At 36.2% G+C, this 13693-nt stretch overlaps 1 protein-coding gene across 3 annotated transcripts in view; it reads right to left on the bottom strand.

Moving 5' to 3' along the window:
• The window catches only part of LOC139969031 (calcium/calmodulin-dependent protein kinase type II subunit delta-like), a 107476-nt gene that overhangs the window by 58658 nt on the left and 35125 nt on the right, over positions 1–13693 (bottom strand). For all 3 annotated transcript variants that reach the window (XM_071973730.1, XM_071973731.1, XM_071973732.1), the window contains exon 4: positions 1247–1301. In XM_071973730.1, the coding sequence (XP_071829831.1) occupies positions 1247–1301 (55 nt within the window). The remainder of the gene's footprint in view (positions 1–1246; positions 1302–13693) is intronic.

The raw sequence follows: 13693 nt of genomic DNA, 5'->3' as shown, positions 1-13693 counted from the left end.
ACTGACTGAACATGCTGACTGGCCTAGAGCACTGATACTCTAAACCAGGGGTACAATTGCACAGAAGGTTATTGCTATTACAGAGAGAAAGAGAAAGAGAGATAGTGTTTGATAGTGAAAGAAATGATCTCTAAGGGACAGAACATGCTCTGTCAATGTTTATCACATCCCAACAAATCAGAAAACCAGCTGGCTGAATGATTCCTTGCCATGTATATATATATATATATATATATGAGGACAGTCAATGTAACACTACAACATAACATATTAGAGATAACCAAAGACTTGGGATCGCTGGTGACCTCAAATCACCTTTGACCTCAGAAGAAAATTAAAGTTTGTAAACTTACTAAGGTGGATATACATCATATAATGTTCATCTTAGAAGCTTTGTTTTTCTTTTATTTTTGCACCTTTTGACCTTGGATTGGATAGGGTTCCAACTTTACTGCAGAGGGTGTGAAGTTATCATTACCCTAATGACTGTAGTGCATGCATATGTTAATTCATCTTCATTTTGAAGAAGACAATTTTGATGACATTCATTCCAAAGAAAAAGCATGAAACAAATTTTGGTCTGAATCTCTATGACAACACACCTGTTTACTTCTAGTTTAATTTTGGTACAACAAACGTTAACTTCAAATGTTATTACATCGAGAAAGATACAAATTTCACCAGGAACTTGAGGAAATGTTCCTCTTTCATGAGCCAGAGAATACATTTTCTGTTAGAATATTCTTTCAAGGCCGAATCGATACTGTTGTCAGGTCTTTTGTCTAAGCCTTCGAATCGTTATCACTTGTAAAGTCTGATAATTCTACCAAATAAACTTTGATGACAAAGATGATGATGATGATGATGATGATATGAAATAGTCTTTTCAGCGAAATGGAACAAAAAATAGTTTATTTCTCTCAGAAACAGACTAAGATGAATCCAAGTTGGATTCGGTATCCTTTTCACTAGAAAATGAATGCAGTTTTCATTGATGTAAGTGAGATATCTTGATTAAAAACTGGCTGTGTATTACTAGGGGATTATCAGCATGTTTGGTTGTATTCCGCCCTGTAGAATACACATCCCGGACAATATTTCATTTGCAAAACATATTTTTATGTGTGCAGGTGTTTAAAAAAAATCTTGGCTAACATGAAGCTAACAGATAAACCAAAGTTGAAATCTCAAGGTCTTTTTCAGGAATGCAGCACTCACAAAAATTTAATAAAAATCAGATACTCACAGGTCGAACACTAAATAATGATGGTACTCTTCTGGAATACTTGCATGAAGTTGAACTGTCAAAGGAAAGAAAAAAGAAGGACAATGACAAGAATGTTGACATTTAGTATCTTCTACAATCATCACTTTTAAGTATGTCTTTAGAAAGAATTGCAGTGTGAACTTGCTTGTACAGTAAGTAGTTCTACAAAATTTTTCCAATACGAAAAACATGTGTAAACACTTTGAATGGTAGAATGAGAAGGAAGGGCAACGACAGGAGGAGCTGGTTGTTGAGGGTGCACAGTGTTAAAAGATTACCAGGGCATACTAGACACGGTAGAATGAGGTGCTAAGGTTGTGAGGAGACAGGTAAGCGAGGAGCGAAGTAAATTATCCAAATTTGAGCACAACTTGAAGTATTCACATTTATTCTGGCACTTGAAATATAGATCGTTTGAAACACTAATTTAATGTTACGATTTTAACCCGAGCCCTTGCTAGGACCAATTGGCGATGTTAGGAAATTTCGTATGACTCGTTCAAGTAACAGTCTTTCTGCCTTGTAAAGACAACATATCATTCAAGGATGAAATCCAAGACCATTTGTCATCGACAATTTCACTATATTGCATAAATTGGTTAAATTTCTTTGAGAACACTAAAATCCTCATGTTTGATCTGTTGATACTGTCTCCATAATCTGAGGGGCTCGCTGACCTATGACCTAGGTGCTTAATTACTATCAGTAGTCCTGGGAGTTTGATTAATGACTCTCTCATGTAAACATCATGTAGTATTACTATGGTAAGCAACCTGCACTCATAAGTGTTAATGGTCTGTAACTTCCTTATCATGAAGGTCTGGCAATGTAAAGGGTTATTGTCCAGAGAAATATCGTGTGTCATCACCATTAAAACGATATGCTTGATTACCTCGCAATTTAGCCATTGAGTAAGTAAGTAGTCTTCACACAATGTGGCATAAATGGATAAATACTGTTTTTGATAAACTGTTAGTGTAGACTGCACTTCCATGGTTATTTGATAATAAAATTGGACAAGTATTGCAGCTCTTGTAATAATTGGAGAAGGAGTTGGTAAAACACAGAGTGGGTGGGATGTTTTAACATGTAGAACCATCTCCTGTGGGATTAATTTACCCATATCGATCCATCATTAACCTTTACCTATGAAGCCACAGTTACATGGTCTTGCTCAGCACTGCAGAAACATGAAAATAGCATACATATGTGTCACATGTAAGCAAAGTCATACATTTAATTCCAACCATGCAGGGGGGCTAGAGTGCATACAGATATAAAACTATTTTACTGGAGATCCCAATTCCAGATAATATTTCTCTTACTCTTGAATTAATGTTTCCACATGATAGTAAACATTCAGAACTCTGGTACTTGACCACCCAAGTTGGTGGAGTAACTATAGTTACCTGACATGCTGCCAACATTATAACATTCATGTGCAGCAATGTTACACAATGACAGCACGTCTCCATAAGAATGTATTTAAGGACCAGTTAAATCGGTAGTTTCTTTTGTGCTTCATTATCTGGAAAATCGCAAACTTCTTTCCATGCACAGGGATGCAAATCGCACTTGTTGCTGTATTGTACAGTATGTACATGACACAAGACTGAGTATTTTTATGTCAATTTCAGTTTCACTTGTCCATGTAGCTCATGCACAAGTTCTTGGCAAGAATCCCTGATTTTTATACTATAAGTGAAAGTATATAGGCTGAGTGTACGGTTCGCACATTCTGGTAAGGTACCGAATCTAACAGTAGGACGCTGAGGGGAGGGGGGGGGGGCTCCAGCATCCTGGCTGCAAAGGACTATCTTTTAGACATATTTAGACACTTAGAGGTCTTCAGAGATAATCCCTATTGTTTCATATTGAGTCCTGCTAGCTGAGCAGGAGTTTGAAGTTGAGGCAACTTTCCTTTTTGACACTCAGGCACTGTACTGTATTTCGTACACAAATATTTTAGAAATTCAACAAAATATCAGTCTCCATTTGCAGTACTGATTCTAACACATTTTGCAAGGAAGTAGTTTAACAATCTCCTCTCCTCTTAATACATCTGTCCACCTTTAACCCTCCAACTCTGTTCTCCAACTCTGTTCTCCCCCCTTCCACCCCCCTCCCCCTCTGTAGCAAGTGTTGGTACTTTCAATGTATTTTGGTACAAGGACTTTGCTGACATCAATGGCATTACCAGTTTGAGAACTTTGATAAAAAAGCCATTACCTGTACTAAAAGCAAGGAGTTGATCTTTTCACATACAGTACTCTGGAAACAGAGATGAAATGATTGGGATTGGAAGACCACAAGCAATATACTGTAGCTGCATTTTGTGTTGAATTAGTCCATCCGGTGTTACCAAACTTAAAAGGTTATTAAAAGGAAGATTAGGGATCTGAACTTTCAATTTAGTGCAGCGAAGTAGCAACAGAAATTTTCAAGTTAAACAAAACTTCAAAGATTTGCAAATAAAACCATACAATATTACCTTAAAGTTGTGGGAAACAAACTTTTCTTCTGTGTTGAATTACGCATTAATAATTTACTAATTAGGAAAAGCCAATACAATTGTAATGTGACATACAGTATCTTATACTCAAGGAGTTTGAGTTTTGAGTTTGATGTGTAATACATTGCATGTCTTGGTGCTGAAGAATGATGCAAAGTTAACCAACCTATAAATGGCAGCTTCATGTTCAGTCAAGACTGCTTGTTGAAATGTCTTCCTCTGCAGTCATAGACTATCAGTAGAGTATGGATGCTTACAAACACAGTGATCACCATAAGGGGCCAAGGGTCAAAAAGGATCTTCTAGGGATGGTTGTCACAGGTTTAGGGTCACACCTCCCCCTCCCTCCCCCCAGCTACTGTAAAGTCAAACATTCCTTTCCCTCAGACTCCTGGTTGGTTTTTTAGCCTTTTCCTGCTTACATTTGTCTAAATGTACGCCGTACATAGCCTGCTCCTCGTTTCTAGTATTTGTCAATTTCGGTTTTCCAAGATTACCCATCCCTAACGAGCACATGTCCCTACACACCTTGTACAGGAAGCATATATACAATGACAGTATCTACATACATACATGGCATGCACAACAGCATGTTGACTATGAGCTCCAATGCATTGCAAAGAGCAAATTGCACTGGAGGCAAAATAAGGCTGGAAACAGCCACAACTTTAATTACATAACCATTACACTTTCATTCAAGTTGGTCTAAAAAAAGGCCAAATTTTCTCTCCTGGAAGTCCTTGTTTTTTACATGCATTACAAGTTTCCATAAGTTCAAGGCAAAGAGCTACTCCTTAACATTTGACTAGCCTACATCAGTCAAAATCATTTTGTGACAGTGACGAAGAGCCTCGGAGGATGACACTTAAAAGCCAAGAAAATGCAAAGCACTAGGGGTGGGGGGGGGAAATAAATTCAAACAAGGAAATCTCTACAAATAACCATGGCAACAAATGGCCTGGCAAGTTCTCATTTCCACCGGTGTGACACACGTTTGTTCTGCACTTCTCTACTACAATGCAAACAAGCATCACTTCTAGTTATCTCAGCTACCTTACTTACATCCATCTAAAAGTGGTTGCAAATTAACATGGCATATTACTATATTAGTGCTTAATGAACCACTCAGTATTTTCTCTTGTAACTCTAATGGCCTAATCAGAAGTGTAAGCATGTGGTTGCAGCAAGCAGAAGCATTAGCAAACAAGGTCATCAAATCGGAGAATAATTAAAGCAAGTAAAATAAAACTCTGTGTGTATGTGTGTGTGTGTGTGTCAGTGTGATGGTAAGTGATGAGATTCCCATAGCTCTGCTGTTTCTGTCCCTTCAATATTAACTTAACATTTGTTTCTATCTGCCTGCGATATTTATATGATATTTAGCTTTAAGTCTATTTTACACACATTTTATCCTTCATTTATAATCTTTGATATGTCAATGCCATATTTTATACTTAAATAAATTTAACTGTTTAAAGTTAATGGTGGAAGTATTGCAATAGATTTGCAATAAAATGTGAAAAACTATCCCTATCAAGCTGATTAAAAAGTGTTCAATGTTGCAGTTATAGCACTATATGTTTGTGGTGGCTAAATTATCCCCATCAACATAACTACAACAAGTATAATGTTGCAGCTATAACACTATGTAAGTGGTGGTTAAGACATCAACATAACTACAACGAGTTCAATGTTGCAGCTATAACACTATGTATGTGGTGGTTAAATTATCCCCATCAACATAACTACAAGGAGTTCAATGTTGCAGCTATAACAATATAAATTTGTGGTGGTTACCAGTTCATTCTAGGCACGATAGAAACAGGTGCTAAGGTTGTAGGGAGACAGGTAAGCGAGGAATTAAGTAAATCAACTGTGACAGTCTACAGTTTTACTTTTTGAGTCTTCCTGTTGACCTCAAATGACCTTTGTGCTTTACTTCACTCTCCGAGTTATTGACTTTAACCTTCGCTGGATCCAGATACCAAGTATAAAGTTCATCCAAGCTGTACTTTTGATGATATAGTGTTTACAAGGTTTTCAGACTTTGACCTGAAATGACCAATGTTGATCCCAACAGAAAATCATCCACATACCAAACAGGAAGCTCATCCACCATATATTATCATGTTTAGAAGCCAAGGTGTCACGCACACACATGCACATCACCAACAAATATATCGAAGAGTCAAATCCATTTTCGTTTTACCTCTAATGCACATATACTATCACTTTCCATTTAAAATGCTACAGCCACTCCCAGTGCTTTACTTTGAACCAATTCTATTCACAGCCCATAAAGACAGTTGACTTTTACCAATTCGATTTGCGGTCCCTGGGAAGAAGTCTGCCCACTTTCCTTTTTTGGGGAGGGAAGTTTAAGACTTAAACAAGGATGTCAACCTTGAGAGTTATACACAGAGAAGAGAGTATTGTCTTCACGGATGCTTAATTCAAATGATGCATGCTTAATGCTACCCAATCAGCAATTTAGATATGTTTCCCTTTATCATACATCCTTAATTTCATGCCTTCCCTGACAACACACGGGGATGATTTATTCAGGATTTAAAACTCATTACCTGAAATGCAGGAGAATCCTATATTTTGATGGAAATGAAATCAGCAGTTTTCTGTTTTAATGTAGATCACCATAAAATGTAAATTTGAATTCAGATCAATACAAAAGTAATGAAGAGACATGGAGCAAAGAAAACTGACGTAGCAATAAGCTGTATAAATCGACTGCCTGAATTTCATTTTCATATATTTATGGCAGTCGATAAACAAACAAGTATGTAAAGTAGTTAAAGATCAGAATAGCGATTTAAATAACAACGTAATGACAGGGAATCTATATTTAAAAGCCGTTTGTCTGGAACAACTTGAATTTTAAGAAGTTTAATGGAGAGGAAGACATCCTTTGAGAAGATGATATCAGGTTAAGTCTCATTAACTGTCTTTTTTTACAAATAACATACAGTAAGGTGGCAACCCCTATTTGAAGGGCCTCCTCTAAGCAGTAACAACCTCAATAGTCATTCCTTCCATCTACATGAATATAATTATGAAATTTATTTATTATTTCTTTCTTTCCCTTCTAAGTTTGAGTCCATCTTAGTTTTAACAATGTGTCACAGTAGTACACATTACTGTACCTGGCACAACAGCATGAGTACAGTAGGGCCTTCTAGGGTGACTACAAGACCCAGGGCCAGTAACAGCTACTGTAGTACTAGCAACTAGATACGACATCTATGAATACAGGCAATTGAAGTGAAAATATCCTTAATGCAAATTACCTATAGAAACTAACAGTTACTTTATTAAACTGACTGAAGAAAATGTCCCTATCAGATGAGCTTTTTCACTTGCCTATAACCATATGACCAATTCAGAAGCTAAAACCCCTTTAGGATGTCCTTTGCTTGTTCAAAGCACAACATACTGCATATATGACTGTCCACTGAAAGCTGCTTCACATTAAACCTTGTTTTTCACAAAAGCAAGTTAGACACCAAAGCCTAAATGAGGTTTAAAGAAAGCCTATTACATGCACAAGCAATGTTTTTGCCTTTGTAATGGCAGAGCATCTGATTCTAATCTAATTTCCTTACATCATCATGACAATATAAGCCCTAAAAAGAAGATAATATAAACACGCCCCCTTTTCAGCCACAAGATCTTAGCAACATCTAACTTCCTCTCAGGATGCCCAAATCTCCATCAAAAGAAAAACTAGGTTGCCATGACAATATGCCTTTACTCAATATCTCTGAGCAGCCTTGAAAGTGTCAGATGGAGAATATCCTAATACGAATGTTATACCTTGTAAAGCAAACAAGAGGCCAGACGCCATTGCAGTTTTCGAACTAATATATGATGATTCCATTGCTGAGTAGATCTATAGACCGACAGCACAGCTTAATATACAAGTTCTACATTATGACATGGTCTCTATAGTCTGCAGCAGAACCATTCATTATTTGTGAAGCCATGAACAAGAAGGCATGGTTACCAAGAGAAGTAATGCCACATAATGCTCGCCCCAACTGCATGATGTCACTGGTTTGACTTGTTTGGATACGACTGACTGATAATGTTTGTGCATGGTAAGAATCAAGTCTGGGCTCAGTTTAATTAAACTTCCTCCCCAAAAAGACTTTGGTTAGCAAAATGGACAAGATGGATACAGAGCGACTCCCTGGCTGTGACAGCGATAAGTAATATAGGATGACGAGCGATGGGCTTCCAACAAACATATTAGTGATGGAACTTCCTCAAAGTCGCCACAGGATCCCCAATAATGACGGTGTAAGAGAGCCAAGGCAGAATAAGACAATGAGAAAAGCATTATAAGCTTTCAAAGCAGTATTTGACATTGAACTTGGTACAATATTTATTTTCTGAAGTGGAGAAAATGATCAAAAATAATGAAAATCGCACCAAAATGATGAACTTATTGAACACACTTTGAGGGGTCCCCCCCCCCCAATAGAAGCAAAAATCATTCTAGTAACTTTGTGTGACTAAACACTTTCTGTATAAAATAACGACTTGCTAATTAGTAGTATGCATATGACTGAGACCACAAATGACTCATCAATTAAAAGAGATGGGTACATCCAATTACGAGTGGAAACTACAGTACCTGGTCATAATGACAGATGTTAAGTTCCTAGTCAATATTATAGAGTACTCACTAATATACAGTGTGGAGCATTAGCTGAGTGTTGTGCACACAAGGTCTACCGAAACAAACGGTAGTACACAAGACATCCAACTCTGATGATAAAGCTACAGTAGTAACACCATTAATTACTGGTTTGGGTATTGACGAGTGACGAGCTTACCTGTCTCCTCACAACCTTAGCACCACATTCTACCGTAAAAGGTTACCAGGACATTCTAGAACATGGTGCTAAGGTTGTGAGAGTACAGGTAAGGAGGGATCACTGTTTCATCATGTATTAACAGTTTGGAATGGTCGACTTTTGTACTGTTGCTATGACGATATAGCCTAATTATGCATATCATCTGTATGGTCTTAACGATCTCCTTCGGTAACATTGGTAGCATATATAATATATCACAATCATGCCAACCTACTTTCTGGTGAAAAGGTTTGGTCCATTCGCAGAGTTCACAGACCGAGTGAATGAAAATCCAAACCGTGTGTCATGTCATTTGTCTATACCGTATGGATTGGAAACACTATTCAGGACGCATGACTTACTTGACTTACTAGATAGATAGATTTATTTTATTTCGTCCATTAGAATATGGAAATTTGTCGCCCTGCAGCAAAATATATAAAATATCAAATATTAAAGTTATAAACAGAATACAGTTAAAAATAAGTATATATAAACAAAACACAGAACATTTTAAAAACAGGTAAAAATACCAACAGCAACAACATAACAAAGTATTTATAACAAAATCACCTATTTCATTCTAGGGAGTAGGGTTAGGGTTAGTTGTTACATTGTTATGCAGGTAACCGTTTATCATGGTATCATCAGCATATTTAATAATAGAACAGACATCCTGTTAACTTCTGTAATCATTGGTGTACAGGCAGAAAACGACAGGCGACAGATAGCCTCCCTGGGGAGCACCTGTACTAACTGACAGAACATCAGAACAAAATGCCACTTAATGCAACAAACTGTGGTCTGTCACTTAAATGATTTAAAATCCACAAAAATAGCTTACGATTAACACCCAAAGTTAAGATTTTATGAATTAATAAGTGCGGCGGAATGGAATTGAAGGCACTTGAAAAGTCAACAAATGTAGCCCTCACAAAAGGAGGGCTGTGATGCAAGAATGTCACAGTTAGTTCAAAGGTTGGATCAGAGCGTGTATAAATTTAGGAGAGGAATGAAATAAATTCAGCTTCAAACTTCAATAGCTTACATAAGGAACATAATCATAAATTTGTTGACACAGAAAATTTTGCAAATTTGAAAGTTCCTGGTTACTATTATATCTTCAGTGATAGTTCATGAATACTTGTAGGTAAAGTAGAGTTTACAGCATATATACGAAGCCTATCTACTCACTAATACCTGTCACATTTCACTTTTCTTCGAAAAAGCCTTTCTATGATCCAAAAACAAACTAAAAATAAATACCTTTCCTTCCTTCCTTTTAGCAGCTTTAGTTTCCTCATGATTATGTATAAAAACTCACTGTATGTATAATACTATAGAAAAAATTATTATTGCTCCAAGATAGATGAAAACTCCATTAAGTACTAAAAAGGGAAAACTTTAAAAAAAAACTTTCATGTGATGAATGCACAAAAAGTGTTTGCACATGTACTGTACCCAGCTAATTAACTTTCATTTGGTAAAAAAATACAGGAGGGTGTCTTTGTGTGATTTTGAAAGTTTAAACTTTGAATATAACTCTGAGGGTTTACAAATATTGCCCTCTCCCCCCTCCCCCTGCCCCCAATGCAAAATGGCTGCTCTCTTTGTACAACTTTCTAGACTTTTACAAAGGTTAAGTTTGAAAAGAACTGTTGATGTTAAGAAAATTTCCACAACCAGTTCTTCCTTAAAAGTTGCAGAAAGGTGGGCTGGGTTTTTTTTTCATTTTTTTAATGTGTGGCATGCAATTCATAAAGATGTAAAAAATTGTTATTGTATGTGTTGCTGTTGTTCTGATTTAATTGTTTTCTAAATAAATGATTCCAGTGTGAGATACTTACAGTAATAACACTAGGTATTAGCCTTGTCAGAATCACATTAACAACTGCATCAATAAAAACTGAGGATTCAAAATTTGATAATTTTGATTCATCTTTCAACCTGTTTCCTATTTATATGCCATTGGCACTGTAAAATTCAATATGTTAATTAAGATCGGAGTACAAGATCTGACACCAGTGTCTCAGCTTGAATAACCATACGCATCCACTGTCCGATTGTCAACATATTCCTGACTCGGACCAATAATACATAAAGCAGAAATTTAATTAAAGACCAAAACGAACATACTGCTACTGTATTCTCTAGTCATATCCTAATTGTTTGAGCATGCTGGCCATGTCTGCTCAATAGTACTTCTTGTAGATAACAGATGGCCAATATTTACTTTAAAATTTAACTCACTCAGAGCCTACACCTTAAGTTACAAATTATGTCAAATCAACAGAGAATTATTAACCATCACTTCATCACCTAAGAAGGAATCACTTCTGTTTGATTTTAAAGGGACCTATTGATCGTTGTTTCTACAACTATTACAGGGCAAGATAAACACAGAATGTTGCTAGATATAATTTGGAAATTCAGTATCAAAATGGTGAAAGACATTCAAATCAAATCGTACATTAACATCATTACACTGACAATTAAAGGACATATGGGAAGGGTGAGTGAGTGAGTGAAAAAAAAGTAACGGTCAAAATTTCCTTTGAGAAAGAATATATTTATCAAAAGAGCCCATGTGGTATGTATGCACATAATACATATACACACATAAGTAAGTATATACTGATTGAGTTCACATATAATCCACAGCTCATATCAGTTATTGACTGAGCCAGACTACACACAAGTTCTATATATTCTGCATTCAGAGTTGGCTGACAATACTGACAATACTTCTATGGATTTCTGCCATTGAGAGACTTGACAAAACTACCATCTGTTCCAATTACAGAACCGTGTTGGCTGCGGCAAAACCGAATCCACTGCATCTAATATGAGATGAACGGTCTCACCCTAACGACTGCATGCAGATGAACGTGTGACAATAAACTCGTCAATGTGTTAGTCGTAAAACACAACACATGCAAAGCGTACACGCACAGAGTACATGTATGCAAGATTAGAACACTGCCCGTGATTTCAGCATCGACACAAAATATTCTGAATTTGTTTCTCTCTCAAATGACAAGTTCAAAAGCCCTGACTCTGTAACTGTATGCTGGCAGATACACTTAACAGAATATTTCTTGAAATTATTCAACTGGATGGAAAGTTAAATGAGATGTGAAATTTGCCAGGTTTTGTAACAAATTAGAATATTTCTCCCAGCTAGGAGCTATTAACTGCTGATCAAACTGGTCATGCTCATTCAAACAAACAATTACATGTACATTGTACAATGTACAGTTGTAGTCTTTGGTTTATCATTCACAATTTACAAGTTGAGAACTATAAATTTATGCAATAATTACAAAACTTTAAAAGAGTGGCTTAAACTAGTCACTGGTGCATTGTTACCTAATATATCAGATGGATCAATAGACAAGGTTTTCTAACTGTATTAAACAACACCCTTAGGGAGAGAAGGGGCCATTTGTTACATGTTGGAGAAAGCTGAAATATACCTACTGTACTGTAGCACAATGACATGAACAGTTTGACAAGGGCAAGGCTTGATGATATCCTGTGATTTACTCACATGAACACAACAAGGAAACTATTTTTTATTTGTATTTCAAGGCACACTAATTGAAATCAGAGTTGACAACAGGAATATATATAACATATCTTCCTGATAGAGCATATATAAATATAACTTCAATCTTTGTAACTTAATAAATCTTTCTTTCTTCATAGATTTATGCATGACTAAACAAAGTCCAGATAATGACACAAACATATGATTAAATACTGTTATTGGTGATCACAAACTCTTTTTGTTTTTTTTCTATTCTTTTTAAAAAATAAATAAATGGGAAACGGAGCTGTGTTTTAACTATTGAACCACAATTACTTACAAGCTACGGCTCAAAGAGAAGATACCAATGAAGAGGTATATAGTTAATAATAAATGAAAAGAAAAGATTTTATCTTCTCCTGAAGCAATTACATCATTTCATAAATCGCAAACAAAGCAACTCACAGCAGTGGCAAGCTTTGCTGTGGTACAAAAGAAATTTCACTTTTATCAAGTTTTGACAAAATGGCTACTTTTAGAATGCAAAATCAAACAATCATGTCAGATGATAAGGTAGGCCGAAGGATGGAGTGATATCATCGTGGCATAATATTGAACTGATCTAATAATAGTTAATGGCAGATTTTCAACACTCATTTTAAATTTTAAATTATAAAACTAGTCTGCAATGAAACCAAGGCCTGACAATTAAAACTGTGTTAAATCCAATTCAGCAATCTCTCATCATCAATGCAAAACTGGACCGTGACACAGAGGGATTAGCTGTATTCAGTTAATTAGCTCAACGACTCCGAAGTATACAGAACCACTGCCATTGACAGTCTTTAATCCGACTAGGAAAGACAATAGATCGATGGCATCACACACGCTATCAGCACAGCATATATGTTTGGATCCCGGTTTATTTTTAACCTCATGGTATAACAGAGCACTTTACTACAGTAGTATTGCAATGACCGATGCAATCAATGCAACAAATGATCGCGATTTATAGTATAAAAATATCCATGTGTAATTCCCACATGGTGTGTTTGTCTTTTACAGTTATATCGTAAAATTATATCAGACAGCAATGCGTGTCGTTGTTATCCAATATGCAAATTTTGGGCATTGCAACTTTTGTCTTTTAATCATATATCATCACTGTGATCTAAGACACTACGAACCTCCATTAAACTAACTTCATTATTTCACTCATGCAACTACTTTCCCACAGAGTTGCAGTAGCCAGCCAGCCCTCTTAAAGCAGCATTTTGCGTCCTTTTCTATGATTTTTCTCAACCTCACTGACTCCACTATGCCATAACGACATACATAACTAGCTTATCTATTTATATTTTACTTCAAATGGTGGCATTAAAGTCGAAAAAATTGCAACCTTCAACTTTGTTGTTCTCCAAGATATTTTCCGTTGGGAACCCAATAAACCTCGCCCATAATATGAATATTTAAACACTACGAACGTCATTGACAGATACGTAATATAACAC

This window comes from Apostichopus japonicus, chromosome 6 (genome assembly GCF_037975245.1).
Source record: "Apostichopus japonicus isolate 1M-3 chromosome 6, ASM3797524v1, whole genome shotgun sequence".
NCBI classification, from domain to species: Eukaryota; Metazoa; Echinodermata; class Holothuroidea; order Aspidochirotida; family Stichopodidae; genus Apostichopus; species Apostichopus japonicus.
This window is presented reverse-complemented; position numbering and strand designations above follow the sequence as displayed.